At 39.7% G+C, this 18,900-nt stretch overlaps 1 protein-coding gene across 1 annotated transcript in view; it reads left to right on the top strand.

Moving 5' to 3' along the window:
* Window positions 1–18,900, top strand: part of LOC129699152 (low-density lipoprotein receptor-related protein 1B-like) — a 603,338-nt gene that overhangs the window by 464,005 nt on the left and 120,433 nt on the right. The window contains exon 3 of the mRNA XM_055638820.1: window positions 18,507–18,644. Coding sequence (XP_055494795.1) covers window positions 18,507–18,644 — 138 coding nt within the window. The remainder of the gene's footprint in view (window positions 1–18,506; window positions 18,645–18,900) is intronic.

Genomic DNA, 18,900 nt, shown 5'->3' with positions numbered 1-18,900 from the left:
ACTCGGCCAAAACTCTGAACATAAATAACTCATTATTTGTTATTTGCACTTTATCAGTTTATTTATTCATGTGTTTTGTAGTCAATGCCTATTATGTTCTGTGTGCTGAAGCAAAGCAAGAATGTGATTATCCTATCAGGGACACATGACAATAAACTTGAACTTGAACTATCAGGAATATCAGGAAATGAGAGGGAGAATGGGACTGATGGAATAACTGCACTTGGAGCAAGTATGAACCCAATGGCTGAATGATTTCCATTTGTCTCATTACAAGTATAAGCCAACTCATGTTTATTGCCATAGACACAAGTACAGAACCAACATAAATGTTGCCAGCATAATTGGCATATAATTCAGATAACACACAAAATCACATATATTATACATAAATTATAAATACATTGCACATCCTACAAGACAGCAAAAAGACAAAGACTGAAAAAAAAAAAGCCATGAGTACGAACAAGCACAATCAGAAAACATGTCCATAATAGTGCAGAAGTAGTCAGTTGCTGTGGTAAAAGCTCAGGCCATTGGGTTCATACTTGCTCCAAGTGCAGTTATTCCATCAGTCCCATTCTCCCTCTCAATCTTCCTTTTGTGTTCATTTAATTTCTCTCCACATTGCTCTCCTCTAGCAATACTCCTTCATTGGTTCCACTCTTGGTTCCTCACCAATGTTTCTCATTCTTCAATGTAATTTTTTTAATGTGAAGCAAATTGTTAAAATCTTCTCAGCTAAAACAGAAACATACATATTCAATTATTTTTGCCTGGAAAAGTACCTTTATTAGTGTGATCCACACACTCCTCTTTATAATACGACGTTCAACGTTTCTATTCATGTTTAACTACTGTATAAAGACAATGACAATTGTATGAATTTTCACAGGAACCATCTTAAGATGACACTAATTACATTACGTGATTAATAAGTGCATTAGAGCCACCAGTTTTGGACACGTGTAGCAGCAGATTTTTATATCGTTCAATAGATTACTCCCTCTAGCCACTAAGGGGACTACATGATTAAGGAGAATGTCGTAATATGCATGTGAGTTTCCGTCAGAGACCTTCAGAGCTTCTTCACAGATAAATCTTCACAACACAGTCTTTTGATTAATAGATTCTTTATGTTGAAGAAACACAATAAGGTATACATCCAAGGTACACAAAAATGCTGGAGAAACTCAGCGGGTGCAGCAGCATCCATGGAGTGAAGGAAATAGGAATAAATAAAGAAGGGATAAAGAAAGAAGGAATACATTTCCAGCATCAGCAGTTCCTTCTTAAACTCAAGGTATACATCCAACCTTCTTCCGACTCGTACACTATAATCTTCATCAAACTCCACATATTGCTGAGTTTCTCCAGCCTTTTTGTGTAACCTTCGATTCTCCAGCATCTGCAGTTCCCTCTTAAACTCCACATATTGCTTGAAAGGTTAGAAAACGCCTCGTGTCTCCATTACACTTTGCATGGTAAAAAGGTTGCCTTCCTCATGTAAGTCCAAAACTAAACTAAAAACTAAGGTTTTGCACAAGAAACCAAGCTCCAAACATGCCCTTGAATACGTCATAAATCCCACCCACATAATTACAAGTAGTCTAAAATTTAAAGACACATGCCATAATTAATTACACACAAAATAAGCCAAATGACCACTACAACATGTCTCATGGTATGATATTGCTTTGTTGAAATCCATGGAATGTAGTTTTGTAAACGCTATGACTATCATCTCCCAACATCTCATGATGGATAATATTATTACTTTTTTTCCTGCTGACAAGATTTGCTGCTGCATTTTGCCTGCTCATTGGGCAGGTGCCTTTTTTTCCTAAAAATATGCAAGTTAACTATTATGATGATAGCTCCTTTGGTATGTAATTTCCCTCTACAGTATGGCGATATTTATCTTGTTCCAATACATCTTTGTTCAGACTCCTATCTGCATTGGGCATTCATGCAAATATAATTGGGTTTTATAGTCTGAATACCAGCTTAATTTTTTTGTTCATCGTTCAGGGATTTCAGAAACAAATGATTGCTCATATTGAAGCCTGAAGTTTCTCAAAGTAAAACAAAAGCTTATTTATTTGCATTTCTATTTCTGGCTGCTTTAAGTACCTGTGTGCATCAGTTTAATGCATTTGAGTTATTCTTATTATAATGCATGGAATAATATTTCTTAGATGTAATAGCTATTTTTGCCGTAAGCTTTGTGGCATTTTCATAAAGAGACAGTCAGCATTGTCATTTAATTTGGATGTCACTAATTCCTTTAATAAATAATTAACACATATTGGAAACCTCAATATGTAGAAGTGGACATCTGGGCTTTAGCTCATCATAGTTCCCCAACAAGTCAGTGCAGATTGGGTGAATGTCCACAGACCTGGGAAATGGAGTTTAATGTGCGGAGTGTGAAGCTATGTACTTTGGTATGAGGAATCAAAAGGTGGAACAATATCTAATGGAGAGACTATAAATGAAACAAGTTCGTGAGGTCTAGATGTACCATAACTTGAATCACAAAGTTTGTAGGCAGATCCAACAAGTTGCTAAGAAGACAAAAATCATGTTGGTATTTATTGCAAAAGATTGGTGTTGAAGAATAAGGAGGTTTAGTTCCAATTGTGCAGGATGTTGGTGAGACCACAGTTAGAGTATTGTACCCAGTTTTGGTGGTCCTACCTAAAAAAATAATAAAGCATTGGTGACAGATTAAAGAAAAATTACCAGGCAAATTCCTCTGAGTTGGTTCTCCTATCAAGGATGCTCGACAGTTTGGGTTTGTATACTTTGGAGTTTATGAGGGGGAATATAGAACTTAGTGCAGTACAGGAATGGGCCTTCAGCCGCCAATGTCTATGGCAGGGGTTCCTAACCTTTATCATCCTGTTTACCCCTGGTACTTTAATAGCACATAACAATGTTATTTCTCTTATTTATGATCAACTAATGATGAACAGATACCAATATACCATAACCAAGTCCAGTCAGTCAATGAGAAAAAAATATGTTCAAATCCCGAATCAACAAATTTACTCCCTGGGTAGGCAAAATTTACCCCTGGGGGTAAACTTACCCCAGGTTGGGAACCCAAGGTCTATGGTTAACATGATGTGAAGATTAGCTCTTATCTGCCTGCACATAATCCATATTGTTCCACTCTCTGCATATCCACATGACTATCCAAAAGTTTCTTGAATGCCACTATCATATCAGTCTCCACCAAAACCCCGACAGCTTGATTCAGGCACTCACCACTCTTTGTGTAAAATAACCTGCCCCATATATCTCCCCAAACTTTCCCCCTTTCCCCTTAAAGCTATGACTTCTGGTATTTGATATTTCAATCATGGGAAAAACATTCCGATAGTCTCCATTATCTATGCCTCTCTTGGTTTTATATACTTCTATCAGGTCTCCCTTCAATGTCCAATGTTCCAAAGAAACATAACAAGAGGAGTTGAGTATAGGAGCAAATAGGTCCTTCTGCAATTGTACAGGGCCCGAGTGAGACAACACATGGAGTATTGTGTGCAGTTTTTTTCTCCAAATTTGAGGAAGGACATTCTTGCTATTGAGGGAGTGCAGAGTAGGTTCACAACGTTAATTCCCGGGATGGTGGGACTGTCATATGCTGAGAGAATGGAGCGGCTGGGCTTGTATACTCTGGAATTTAGGATGAGAGGAAATCTTTATGAAACATATAAGATTTTTAAGGGTTTGGACACGCTGGATGCAGGAAACATGTTCCCGGTGTTGGGGGAGTCCAGATCCAGGGGCCACAGTTTAAGAATAAGGGGTGAGCCATTTAGAACAGAGATGAGGAAGCACTTTTCACACAGAGAGTTGTGAGTGTGTGGAATTCTCTGTTGGAGGATGGTTCTCTGGATACTTTCAAGAGAGAGCTAGATAGGGCTCTGAAAGATAGCAGAGTCAGGGGATATGGGGAGAAGGCAGGAATGGGGTACTGATTGGGGATGATCAGCCATGGTCACATTGAATGGTGGTGCTGGCTCGAAGGGCCGAATGCCTTACTCCTGCGCCTATTGTCTATTGCAAACAATCCAAGTTTCTCCAATCCCTCTTATACCTAATTATCCCAAATCCAGGCATTATTCTGGTAAACATTCTCTGCACCCTTTCCAGAGTCTTCCCTTATTGGGGCAACCAGAACTGTGTGCAATATTTCAAATGCAATCTCACCAAACCCCGAGAAAATCACATCATGACTTCCTGACTGTTAAACTCGATGCCCTGACCAATAAAGGCATACATACTCTGTGGCTTCTTTACCACTTTATTTACTTGTATTGCCACTTTCCAGGAGTTAGGGGCCTGTCCCACTTAGGTGATTTTTTAGGCGACTACGGGCGAGTAGGCTGTTGCCACATGGTCGACGGGGTGTCGCCTGTATGGTCATGAGTAGTTGTCTCCGTCGCCCAAAGGATCATTGCGTTTTTCTGGTCGCCGCTGGATTTTGAAATGTTGCAAACTTTTTGGCGGCAGTTGGCTTGACGCCAATGACCATAGCTTGACGTAGATGCTGTCGTAGGTTGTCGCCAGGGTGACATAGGTTGTCGCCAGGTGACGTAGGTTGTCGACGGTGCTGACTTTGGTGAATCCCGGCGACTGAGTTGTCTTCAGTTGTCACCAACAACGTCGTAGCTTGTCGTATCTTGTTGTGGGTGGACGTAGGTTGTCATAGATGTGGTCGTAGGTGGACATGGGTTGTAAGGGGGTCGTACCTAATGGGTCGCTGGTTGTCGGTAGCTTGCCGTAGCTTGACGTCGACTAGGTGGTAGGTTGTTGTAGACATTGTCGTGGACATGGTCGTAGGGGGTCCAGTCGCCGATTCGTTGGAGACCTGCTACGACTATGGCAGTCGCTGTCAGTCGCAGAAAAAAATCGCCTAATTGCGACAGGCCCCCAAAATCCCTCTGTGCATCAATACTCTTAAAGGGGTTGCCATTAATTCTATATGTTCCCCTTCCATTCAATGCTTTTTCATATATAGAAGGCAGGGTAGGCCTGACTGAGTAAATGTTAAGATGTTTCCATCAGTGGTAGTCACAGACCATTGAAGATAGCAAGAAAATAAGGAGTAAATCATTTAAAACTGAGGTGCATAGTGATTTCTTGTCTCGGAGTAGTGACTCTAGAATTCTTTGCCCCCGAAGCTGAGAGAGGCCAGATCATTAGGAATGTTTAAGGCCGAGCTTGATAAGTATGTTTTTATGTTTATGTTGGCATGCTTTTAATTCTAAATTTTCCTACTCCTGATGAAAAAAATATTGACAGGACACGTCAACTTTTTCCGTCACCCGGATCTTGTCTCATTAGCTGACTATTGAAATTATTCCATGCTCTTATTTTATTCAACATTGTGCATTTCACACACAGTTAAATTCACTGTCATAAAATTCAAATTTCCTTTATAAAATGTAAATTCTCACGAATAATCAGATAATGTATCATTGTTTGATTTTCCAGTGCATGCCTTTTTGAAAAGGAATTATTGCAACTAATTTTTCACCACATGTTGAGGAATAACGATTTATTTGCTTTTTGAATTTTAATTTGGGAGTAGTTATTATTGGAATGTAAATAATTGTTTATAAGAAATTATGATTTAAAGGTTTACATGTGAATTCATTGTAGGTACTGATTTATAAAGTTTCACACTTGATTTGCTTACCAATCACTATGTATTTACCCAAGGACTTGCCCAATTCTGACTGTAGGATGATTGATTTTTAACAACATGACGCAAGTCTCAATCGAAAGACAGGCAGTCGGCAATGGAAAATCCCCTTAATGCCCAAGGCCCACCAAATGCAATCTCTAAGCAGGTCGGTCATTAAGGGAGTAGCTTGCCTATTGGCAAGGCACTGCTTAATATATACCCAAAGAGGTCATCTGTCGATTGCTGTTTTAAATTCTCATAGTGGGTATGTGCACCAATAATTTCTAACAGGTATTCTGCAGCCTAATTAAGAATTGTTAAAGGTGCAACTAATAACCTGTTATGAAATCACCCAGAAAACTAGGAATTTTTATTTGGAGGGAAAAAAGGTCTTGACTTCAATCTAACTTCTGTCCATTCAAGGTCTTCTATCCAGAGATAATAATAATAATAATAATAATAATAATAATAATAATAATAATAATAATAATAATAATAATAATAATAATAACTTTATTTGTTAAGCACCTTAAAAACAACCAAAGCTGACCAAAGTGCTGTACAGAAAAAAGAAAACAAGCAAGACATCATAAAACAGGCAGAACAACAGAACATACAACTAACACGAGGCGCATAAATTACATACGAAAATCCAAACAATAAATTAAAAAAACATAAAACACGAGTACGAACAACGCAGCAAAACCAAGCAAATAAAGTTAGTAAACAATTCAACACCTCACTGGTCTACAAAGGCCACGGAGAATAGATATGTCTTCAGGAGTGACTTAAAAACAGCTAGAGAAGGGGCCTGTTTAACGTGCAGAGGCAATTCATTCCACAATCTCGGAGCCGACACAGCAAAGGCACGGTCCCCTCTGAGCTTCCGCTTAGTCTTTGGCTCAATCAGGAGCAGCTGATCATCTGACCTGAGAGAGCGGGAGGGCGAATAAGGGTGAAGAAGCTCAGATAGGTAGGACGGGACAAGACCACTTAGGGATTTAAAAGTAAATAAAAGAATCAGTTCAACCTAACACATACCAGCAAATGGTAGCCACTACTCTGAAACGGCTCTGCCCTTCCATTCACAAGAGCAGGAGTGAAGTGTGGCTGATAGAAACATAGAAACATAGAAAATAGGGGCAGGAGTAGGCAATTCGGCCCTTCGAGCCTACACCGCCATTCAATATGATCATGGCTGATCATCCAACTCAGTATCCCGTACCTGCCTTCGCTCCATACCCCCTGATCCCTTTAGCCACAAACTTTTTGAATCTCTCCCTGCACTGGAGACCCGACCTTTTCTCGTCGGGTCTCAGTCGTCGTTGAGGCCGCAACGAGGAGCGGCCTCCAACAGGAAGAGACCAGGGACTCAGGTGTCGACTCACCGTTGCCGTCGTGGAGCTGGCCGAGTCCGGAGCGGTGGAGGAGCGCTGCTGCTGCTGCTGCTGCTGCTGCTGCTGCTGCTGCTGCTGCTGCTGCTGCTGCTGCTGCTGCTGCTGCTGCTGCTGCTGCTGCTGCTGGAGAGTCGAAGGCTCTCTACAGGTCTGTGGACGACGGCGCCGGGAGCCCACGGCTCCCTGGGGGGAGACCGCTTTTCGGGGCTTCTGCGGCGGCGACTTCTCCCGCCCGAGTTGCGGGGTCGAAGAGCTCCTGGAGCGGGGCCTGACACCACTGCCCCGCGCGGCTGGAATGGCCGCGGACTCTGCGAGCGCACACCGGGGGCTCCAACATCAAGACCCGGTGTGCGACCTCGCACCACCCGGCGTGGCTTTAATGGCCGCGGGACAATCGCCATCGCCAGCCGGGGGCTATGACTTTGACTCTGACATCGGGGGGGGGGGGGGGGGGTTTTGGTGCAGGGGAGAGGGAAAGTTTATTTGGCCTTCCATCACAGCTATGTGATGGATGTTTATGTTAAATGTAATTATGTTGTGTCTGGGGTCTAATTGTGTGTAATGTATGGCTGCAGAAACGGCATTTCGTTTGGACCTCCAGGGGTCCAAATGACAATTAAATTGACTCTTGACTCTTGACTAGTAGTTCATACATGCAGTCTTTAAATGCAGTCTATCCTGGGCAATTCACGTCTGATACCCTCAAAGTTACCTTTCTTTAAGTTTAGGACCCTTGTTTCTGAATTAACAATGTCACGCTGCATCCTAATGAAGATACATTGACAAGGTGCCCTTATCATGTGGGAGATCAAGTATGTACCAAACTATTCAGACCATGCACAGTATTGTGCACAGTTCCCTGAAAATGGAATCTCATATAGATAGGGTGGTAAAGAAAGCTTTTGGTGTGCTGGCCTTTATAAATCAGACCATTGAGTATAGAAGTTGGGATGTAATGTTAAAATTGTACAAGGCATTGGTGAGGCCAATTCTGGTGTATGGTGTACAATTTTGGTTGCCTAATTATAGGAAGGATGTCAACAAAATAGAGAGAGTGCAGATGAGATTTACTAGAATGTTGCCTGGGTTTCAGCAAATAAGTTACAGAGAAAGGTTGAACAAGTTAGGGCTTTATTCTTTGGAGCGCAGAAGGTTAAGGGGGGACTTGAAAGAGGTCTTTAAAATGATGAGAGGGATAGACAGAGTTGACGTGGATAAGCTTTTCCCACTGAGAGTAGGGAAGATTCAAACAAGGGGACATGATTTGAGAATTAAGGGACAGAAGTTTAGGGGTAACATGAGGGGGATCTTCTTTACTCAGAGAGTGGTGGCTGTGTGGAATGAGCTTCCAGTGAAGGTGGTGGAGGCAGGTTCGTTTTTATCATTTAAAAATAAATTGGATAGTTATATGGATGGGAAAGGAATGGAGGGTTATGGTCTGAACGCAGGTGTATGGGACTAGGGGAGAATACGTGTTCGGCACGGACTAGAAGGGTCGAGATGGCCTGTTTCCGTGCTGTAATTGTTATATGGTTATATGGTTATATGCTCCAATTTACAAGTTGTTTTTAATATATTCCACTCAGAAATATATAAATATTTAATGCTGAGAACAAGGTTGTGAGAAAGTATCATTGTCAAACTGTTAACTGAATCTGAACTTGAATTTGCAAAATTTATGGTAACAGACAAATGAAATATGATGACAGATCAAAAAAAAACAAATTAATCTGAATATTCCCCAGATTATCTGAAACCTAACAATGTGTTTAACATCTTGAAAGATGACTGGCAATGAATTATCTTATTTAAAAATATATACATCTTAAATTTAACCTCAAACTATTGACCTCCCTGTTTACCACTGATTAACTAAATGCTACTGACAAATTGATGCTCACAATGGTACAGAAACATTTCCACTTGTGATGGATTTAAGTTTCTCAATTAATTTGTTCAGCCTTGAGTCTCATACCTTACTGCTCATTTGTTCATCTTTTATCACAATGGTTTACATAAAATGACATCAAAACAGAAAATATTGGAAATATTTAGCAGGCTAGTCAGCTTATATGAAGAGAGAAGCAGCATTAAAGTTTCAGATTGATGACCATACAGGAGCACTATGAAACGTCCAATATGAAGTGGTGCGGGTGGGGTAGGAAAAACAAAAAATATGTTTGTGAGGGATGGAGTTCAAAAGCGATAATGTGATGTGAATTGTGGGCAAATGGGCTGAAAGAGTATATTTGGTGTCTAGTTAATCACAGTTGATCTGTCTGGAGAAGATATAAATAGCCGGATATGATTGAGGACAGAAGATAGATCAGAGCGTGCTGGAAATCTGTAAGTCACACTATGTTTAAAGAAAATATCAAGTAATGTACAATGCCTGAAATGCCCCCAAAAGACAGGCAGCATCTGCAGCGAGAGTCAATGGAGATTACAATATAGAAACTGCAAAGGCTGCCTATCTGAAATTGTTGAATTGACCAAACAGTCTTGAGTGCTGTAACATTCCTGGTCAGAAGATGACCCAAAGTTTATCAGAACCGTTCATAGAGACATAGAAATTTCATTTTTGACTGCCAATTTCTGGGGAATGCTAAGATTAAAGGAGGGAGCATTGGATGCCTCGGAGAGCATAGAGGAGGACAAATCACAGATGCTCTCCGGGAGGTAAGTAGGGAGATTGTTCGTAGGGCTTTGGTGGTGGTAGTGTTGATAGTGATAAGGATAGTCTGAAGCGATGATATGACATTATATAGCTTGTAAACTGGGCAGGGCAATTGCAGATGGAATTTAATCCTCTGGGATTAGATATATGGTGAGGATTTAAAGGTGCAATGGGGACCTGACGAAGAAAAATGTCATTGGGCAGTTAGCATAGATTAATGGGTAAGTGGAACAAGCTGGCAGAGGATGTGGTAGAGATAAGAACAATTACAACATTTTATATGCACTTGGAAAGGTCTTCTTCTTATCGAGTCCACACACAAGATTAGAAGTTGTTCAGCCAGAGCTGAACACACTTCTCGGCTCTGCATACAATGGTGTTTCTCTTGCACTTCTTGTGCTTCTTGTGCGTGGTGGTGGAAAGATTGGGCTGCGATGTGAATGCTCTTTCCTTGACCCCATTTGGAAAGGTGTATAGATAAGAAAGGTTTAGAAGGAAATGGGCCAAATACAGGCAAAATGGATTGGCTCAGGAAGGACATGGTGGGCATGGCAGGAAGGGCATGATGGTCATGGATGTTTGGTCAATCGGCCTGCATAAATTTATGACCCTACAATAAATAATTTAGGTCTAAAAAAGCAATTCTTGCACATTCCAACTAGTAACATCCTTCCAATCTAAAACAGAAAAAACAATTCTGACTCAATTTTTTAATTTCAATATTTGTAAACTGACAGGAAGTTTAAACTTCGCTTTTTTTTAAAACTTGACTTGCCAAGCTTACAAATTGTAAGTTTTTTGAACTTATCTCTGTTTCATATTTATGAGTAAGTAACAAAATAGCATTGCATAAATAACTCCTTCAAACTATTGGATTGCTAAGCAATTGGTTATTTATTATGAAAATTTGATTTTTATTATTATAGTCAGAATATTTTATCTGATAGACTTAAAATCTATATACATTTTCCAATTTAACTTGGATTGAATCACTGGAAATTTTTAAATTTCAGAAATGAAGATTGCTGCTAAGCAACCAAGTAATATGAATGAGTGTGCACAATAAAGTCAAAGAGTCTCAAATATTTATGGGGTTTATGATTAAGTATTCGTGCCACAAATTCAGTTTGCTTATATCCAAAAATATACCGTATAAAACTAACAAATGTCAAAAAGGGCAAAAACATACACATTTCTGGAAAAGATGAAGAAACAATCTGGGCCACAATGTCTCACACATACTCGAGTTATCAGGGACATGACTACCCTCCCACGCAACCATGTTATCTCTTGGGAGAAACAATATAACAATTTATAAATGGCGAATGAGTATAGGAAATGCCAGAGAATTGTCTTATTTATATTCCCCCCAACTAGTCCACATAATCCCATTGTCAGTTAACTGTTGATCCACCTACTTGTCCAAGTGGTACAATTTATGTTCCAGACTCAAACTGCTCCAGCTCTCTCCTGCAGGTATGCAAGTAGTCAGCCCATCGATGGCCAATGATGAAATGCTGAAGTATTAATCAGTTAATTTTTAGCTTGTCTATTCATAGCTGAATTATGTCTAATGTCAAAACAAGGAACTGCCGATGCTGGTTTACCAAGGAAAGACACAAAATGCTGGAATAAAAGTGGGTTAAGCAGCATCCCTGGAGAACTTGGATAGGTGACATTTTGATTGGGATCCTTCCTCAGACTGTTTTTTCAGTCTCAGCAGTTCTACGGAGTGTTCCGACTTAAAATTACACCGATCTATGTTCTCCAAGGTTGCTGTCTGAGCTGCTGAGTTACTGCGACATTTTGTATCTTTCCCTGTGCCTAATGTCAATGTGCACATTCAAATCATGGAACAATTAAACATTTAATAGTATATTAGAAAATATGCATATATGTTTGACATTCAGCAACTGATGTTTTAGGTCATACTTCCAATTACCGTGATCAGGTGATCACAAGATAATCAGTATTGTGAACTGTTCCAAACATAACCATGTGGAAATGTATGCCTGTAAATTTGTCAAATGCCAATTACACTTCTGTTGTTTTTCTTTCATTGTCTCCAGAAGATATTAAATGAATGTATTTTGAGCTAGCACATAGTTGCATGCTTTACTTAAACGAAACCTATTGTTCCTGTCCATCAGCAGTTTGTGGGTTCAAGCCTCTCGCAAAGTTAAAGACTGAAATAAAAAGGTCATCACTTTACCAAAAGACTTTTAAGATTTATTCTTTAAATACTTTCATATAATTAGGAAATGAAACATTTAATATTAAGAGATAAATTATTGCAAGAATGTGTGTGACCTTTTTAATATTCATTTCACAATGAACAATAGCCATAATGCTTCAAAAAATTGTCCCAATTTGAGGTTTTCGAGGTTATATGTACCAGGAGTGACATGCACTCTTATTTATTTCCTTTTTATATGTCTAGACGTACAAGTTGAGAATGGGTTCATATTTAATGATTGCTTGAATAACTTTTTGAGTGCATTTGGGCATTGATGTTATTTATGCTGGCATTATAAAACACAGAGAAAAACGCCTCACCTACTTTTATGCATTTTTTCTTTAGAATTTTCAATATATTTTGTCACCAAGAAAAATCACTGATGCTGGAAATCTGAAATCAGAAAACACTTATGAAAGAGAAACAATGTTAAAGTTTCAGGTCAAAGACTCTGTCAGACCAAAGTGGTTTCATAATTATGGAGATTGGGAGAGATGGTACTGTCTATGATGAAAAAGCAATAAGTATAGACAACTTTCTCCTGGGGGGCAACTATGATGATCAATGATCAAGCTTCATTACTCTAGTGCATGTAGACAAATAAGCTGTAAATACTCAGCGGGTGAGGCAGCATCTATGGAGCGAAGGAATAGGCGACGTTTCGTGTTGAGGCCCTTCTTCAGAATGATGTCGGGGAGAAAGAAAGGAAGAGGGGGAGACAGTAGGCTGTGGGTGAGCTGGGAAGTGGAGGGGAAGGAGGGAGAAAGCAAGAACTACCTGAAATTGGAGGTCAATGTTCATACTGCTGGGGTGTAAACTACCCAAGCAAAATATGAGGTGATGTTCCTCCAATTTGCGGTGGGCCTCACACTGGCCATGTAAGAGGCCCAGGACAGAAAGGTCGGATTTGGAATGGGAGGGGGAGTTGAAGTGCTGAGCCACCGGGAGATCAGATTGGTTATTGCAAACTGAACGGAGGTGTTGGGCGAAGCGATTGCCAAGCCTGTGCTCATATTTCGCTGGGGTAGTTTACACCCCAGCAGTATGAACAATGACTTCTCCAATTTCAGGTAGTCCTTGTTTTCTCCGTCCTACCCCTCCCCTTCCCAGCTCTCCCACAGCGACTGTCTCTGCCTCTTCCTTTCTTTTTCCCGCGCACCCCCGCCCGCCAACATCAGTCTGAAGAGGGGTTTCGACCCGAAACGTTGCCTATTCCTTCACTCTATAGATGCTGCCTCACCCGCTTAGTTTCTCCAGCTTTTTTGTCTACCTTTCCTGCATCTGCAGTTCTTTCTAAAACATTATTCTAGTGCAGGTGGAATTTAACAATGGGTCATTTGAAAAGGATGTTAATCTTTTGATGAAAAGAGAACTAAGCTGCAAAATGTGTGACCTTCTCAAGAGACTGGGTTGACCAGAGTATTTTCAGGTGTCTGCCTGTCACAATTGGAAATGTGGCTGTTTTACCATGGGTCAATGAATAAAGCAAGTGCAGAGACTAGGAACTTCTGATGCTGGTTTACACAAAAGAACATAAAGAGTTGGAGTAACTCAACAGGTCAAGAAGCATCTCTAGGAAATATGGACAGGTGAAATTTTGTGTTGAGACTCTTCTTCAGATTCGAATAAAGCAAGTGTTTTTTTATTCCACAAGTATAGGACTTTTTTGTATATCTCTAATTACCCTTGAATTGAGGAGAAGTTGGGTATTAATCATATTAAAGGGTTTGAGTTACATTTAGGTCAGATTAGGCAAGGATGACAGATCTCATCCTCTGAAGGTATTAGTGAACAAAATGGATTTATTTTCTGTCAGTGCAGTATTTAAAAATGATACACTTATAAAAACCTTTTAGTTCCAGATCAAATTAACTTGAATTTAAACTCCCCCTGTTTGACAGCAGAAATCAAGCTCATTTCTCTGGAGCCGTGTCTCGAATGCTGGCAGCTCATCCTGTAGCTTAAACTATTGCACTACTGCAGTTGCTACATACCCTTAATGGTAACATTGCCATCGTTTATAAAGACAGTCAAATATAAGCAACATGATTTGACTACTGAGGCATCTGGAGGGTCCACCGATTAAAAAACATAACTGCAAAGCAATGACAAACCCTTCAACAATTAGATCATAGCAAGGGTTCCAGAGGGAAAGATGTTTTGAGTCCAGAGATGGTGGCAGATGGTCAATTATGAGAAGCCTCAGTCAAAGGCAATAGTTAATGACTTGACAATTGGAGAGCGATCGGCTACTCACAAATCCTGATGACATACAATTTGAAGAAGAGTCTTAATGCGTCAATTCATAAAATCTCAAGACAACAGTTATGCCACCATAGGAATCCACAAACAAGATGAGAAACAAAAAGCTTAGAATTAATTAATATTAACTGAGACTGACACAGACACTGATGGGGGAAAAAATTACATTGCACTTGTGCAATGGAAGAGTTCCATGTGCACCAGGCTCTCATTAATTGTAGAATGCTGAATGGTCTGAATTGAACACATTGATTCAGAGCTGTTGCCTCGCACCTCCAATAAGCTCTGACTTTGGCATATTCTCCCTGTAACTGTGTGAGTTTTTTCTCAATGCTCAGATTTTAGTATTGTTTAGAGATACAGCGTGGAAACTGGCCCTTTGGCCCACTGTGTCCGCACCAACCAGTGATCACCACACATTAATAGTATCCTACACACATGTGAAAATTTGTGCTTGTACCAAGCCAATTAACTTACAAACCTGTACGTCCTTGGAGTGTGAGAGGAAACTGAGAAAACTTACAAACTCCAGCAGACAGCACCTGTAGTCGAGATCAAACACGGGTCTCTGGTGCTGCAAGTGCTGTAAGGCAGCAACTCTCTGCTGCGTCACCATGGCGCACATAATTTTCTTCTATATCCCAAAAAAGTGTGGGTTAGTGAGTTAATTGGCCATTGTAAATTGCTCTAGCATGTGAGTGACAGGTAAAATCTGTGGTGGGGTGGTGCGTGCGGATGGGGGGGGGGGGGGGGGGGGGGGGGGGGGGGGGGGAAAATGCATAGAGAATTAAATGGTTATTAGATAATTGGTAGTGGACAGTCAGTGCAGATCCTGTGGATTGACGAGTTTGTTTCAGTGCTGTATATATTGCTTATATCAATCGTACCTTAATGAATAATTGTAACTTCTTTTGAGTATATGCATTGCATCTTGTGGAAAAAGCTTGGTCTGTTCAATCATTCCCAATAAGATGGTGCTCCAGAATATTTAACATGATGTATTTAGATTTATGAAGACAATATATTCAGGGAAGATTTGAAGAACAGATTACATCTCTAGGGCAGCAGGAGGCCGGTGTGGACATGTGCTCCACTGGAGTTATGAGTGCCTGAAGTAGATATAGCAGAGTTGTCAGGTGTATTTTGTAGCAAATGAAGAGACAAAAAAATCCAGTGAATTTATATTTAGTTTGAATTTATAGTTGTATATTGCTGTAAATAGTTTACTTGCCGTATAATTATATATATGTATGTTTTTTTGGGGGTGAAATGCTTTATGCTAACAATGGAAGAGTTGTAATGTATGGGAGGGTTTATGCCTTTTAAGACTGGCTGCACTCATGGTAGGAATTTTAGTACATAGTTGCACTGAACACTGCTGAAAGTTTAGAATTACTGTTCCAGAAAAGGTTGGATAGACTGAACAATTCATGTTATGAATAGGTTTTCCTAACTTAATTGGCGAATCGCTGGAGAAACCTCTTTTCCTGAATGAGGTTCATACCATGCAGTTATCCTTGAGCTGAGATTGGACATAGAAAGAAACAAATGGAATTGTTTCTACCAAGCTATCCTGGAAAATGTGGAAAAAATAATTATTTAAAAAAAAATTGTGACCATGTGTAATTGCAGCCAATTCGGCCAGATTTAAGGTAATATATTAAATGTGTTTAGCTTGTTAGGTATTAGCCCAGCTATGACTTCTCAAGAGTCAACAATGTGCAACTTTTTAGTTGCGAGATGGTCAAAATTGATATGTTCACAATGAAAAACATGAAAAACATTGTGGAGCAAAATGATCAATAAACTACGATGTATATTTAAGCGAATTGGCATTAGTATGAATAGCTCATTTCCACACATTCACCGTGCAATTGCATTTCTGACTACAGTAGCAAATTTTACGGTACTAATGTATGTAACTCCCATATTTGTTTTAAATAAAGTCAGGGTGACAGTTCCGAAACTGTTGCCAAAATGTCACCAATTCATGTCCTCCAGAGTTGTTGCCTGGGCCCTTGGGTTACTCCAGCACTTTTTATTCTACAGAAGCTGACCCTTTGGTCCGCCATGTCACGGCAATCATCAATAACTATCATTAATAATCCCATTTATCATGTATATGTAAATATATTGTAACATGTAGATAGCCTGTAGCCATTTAGCCTTGACAATTCAAGTGCTTGTCCAGGCACTTAAAGGTCTGAATCATAAAGGAAGAGATGCTTGCAGTTCTTTAGTTCGTTAAAGTGGGTTAATCCCCAGGGCTTGACCAAATGTATCCTTTGACATTGTTGGAAAATAGGGAAGAAATAGCCGGAGCCCTGGTTTACATTTGCATAAGTGGATGAGGGGATGGGATCAGCAAGAGGATTGACAAAGGCAAGGTAGTGGACATTATCTCTATGGAGTATAGCAAGGCCTTTGACAATGTTCCACTTGGTGGGCTGGTTTGGAAGACCAGATCACATAAGATCCCGTATGAGCTAGCCAACTGGTTTCAAATAATTGGTTGGATGGAAGTAATCAGAGGGTTGTAACAGGGAAATCTTTATCTGATTGCAAGTCTGTGACAAGTGGATACATCTTTATCTGATTGCAAGTCTGTAACTAGTGGTGTGCAACAGGGATCTGTGCTGCAGATGTATTATCTGTGTTAAAGATTTGGATGGCAATGCAGTTAGCGTGCTTCATAGATTTGTGGATGGCATCAATGTTGATCGTATAGTGGACAGTGAGGAAAGCGATCTAAGTTTCTGGGACAATTAGGGTAGTGACCAAGGAATAGCAGATGTAATTTAAGTCAGACAAGTGTGAGTAAATCAAACCAGAGCATAAATTGTATGACTATATGTTGTGAGAAACTCTGCCTCTGATTCTTCATGAAACAGTGCATTGCAGATTGCATGCATGCTCTGGCTGAACAAATTCCTCTTTAAATCCACATTGCACATCTTACCCCTTAGACCTCTGTCCCCTGGATTTATACACTTCGGTCAGGGGAGAGCTATCTTTCAATATACCTTATCTATGTCCCTCATATATTTACATATCTCAGTTAGTTCCATCCCTCATTCTACCCCAGCTTCCTCTGCTCCAAGTAAAACATACACAACCTAGTCAGTCTCTCCACAAGACTGAAAACCTCCATCTCTGACCACATCCTAGTGAATGTGTTTTTTACTTTTTTAAGTCCGGCATCTTGGACAAACACAGAATGCTGGAGGAATTTAGCAGGTCAAACAGCATATGCGAATGGAGTGGATAGGTAAGGTTTTGGGTCAGGTCCTTTCTTCAAAATAAAGATGGTCCGGACCCCAAATGTTGCTTGTCCATTCCCTCCACAGTTACTGCCTGACCTTTTGAATTCTTCCAGCACTTATTGTTCAAGAATCCAGCATCTGTGGTTCCTTGTGTGCCACCATTTGGAGATGTCTTCCAAAGTCTGACCGGCTTGTAATGCACAATTGGCTTCCTTTGCAATATTTTGTTATACCTCTTAAACCATGTTTAGCTTGTTATATCTCTCTCTTGAAGTAGTGCTCATCTGTTTGATCATATTTTATTCTGTTGAAAATCAAAAATAAACTGTAGTAACTGGAGATTTTAAATGAAAACAGAAAATGGTGCAAGTACTTAGTAGATCATATGCATGAGGCAAAAGACAACATAGTTAATGTTTCAGATCAAACAACATTACACATTCTGCGTATATGCTGCTTGTTATGCTGAGTGTTCCCAGTTATTTTTTGTCTTATTGATGTAACAAAATTGCTTAGAAGTTTAACATACATCATTGGATTATTTTAAGTGACCATTTAGGAATAATAACAAATACTGGACAGGATTATTATCCCTGATATTTAATTGGAACCTTAATACTGTCGAATTGATGTATCATATCAGACCTGCACAAATTAGAATGGAGGGACACACCATGTAAAACTAAATTAGCATAAAGAATGCTGAGTTAACCTGCTAATTCAATTTAAGCCTATATACTTGTTTAATGTTTTATAATACTCTATGTGACAAAGTGGAAACCAAATCCCATCTAATTATTTATAATTAACAGCACTTATAATAACAATAATAGGCTTTGCAAAGTGTAGTCCATTTGGACTTTTGCAGGTAATTTAGGTATCTACATGGGGGACGGCAATATTTTGCATAATTTTCATTTAGAATGTGACTATTTTTGCATCAAAAATAATTATTTTTCTTCCACAATAGGTACTAGACACCTGGAATTTACATGTCCTGTGAATCATTTTGACTGCATTGGGGCGAGAAGATGTATTCACATGAGCAAACTCTGCAATGGCATAAATGATTGTGTGGATGGGCTTGATGAAGGATATCATTGTCGAGGTAAGGGCAGTAAAATCATGTTGTACCTTTCCAGAGCAAATTTTGTATCTGCCTGGTGTAATCGAGCATGCTTAAATGAATGAATTGAAGATAGTGTTCATTTATTTCACTCAGACTTATGAACTGAGGCTGCAATTTGAAGTCATTTACACTCAAACATAAGCACACTCTTGTGTCTTGTGCCCAGTTGCTTTTCAGATTTGTTTCCGCTGATAAAAAGTGTCGACCAAAATGATAGGAAACATAAAAGGTTATT

This window comes from Leucoraja erinacea, chromosome 7, assembly GCF_028641065.1.
Source record: "Leucoraja erinacea ecotype New England chromosome 7, Leri_hhj_1, whole genome shotgun sequence".
Taxonomy (NCBI): domain Eukaryota; kingdom Metazoa; phylum Chordata; class Chondrichthyes; order Rajiformes; family Rajidae; genus Leucoraja; species Leucoraja erinaceus.
This window is presented reverse-complemented; position numbering and strand designations above follow the sequence as displayed.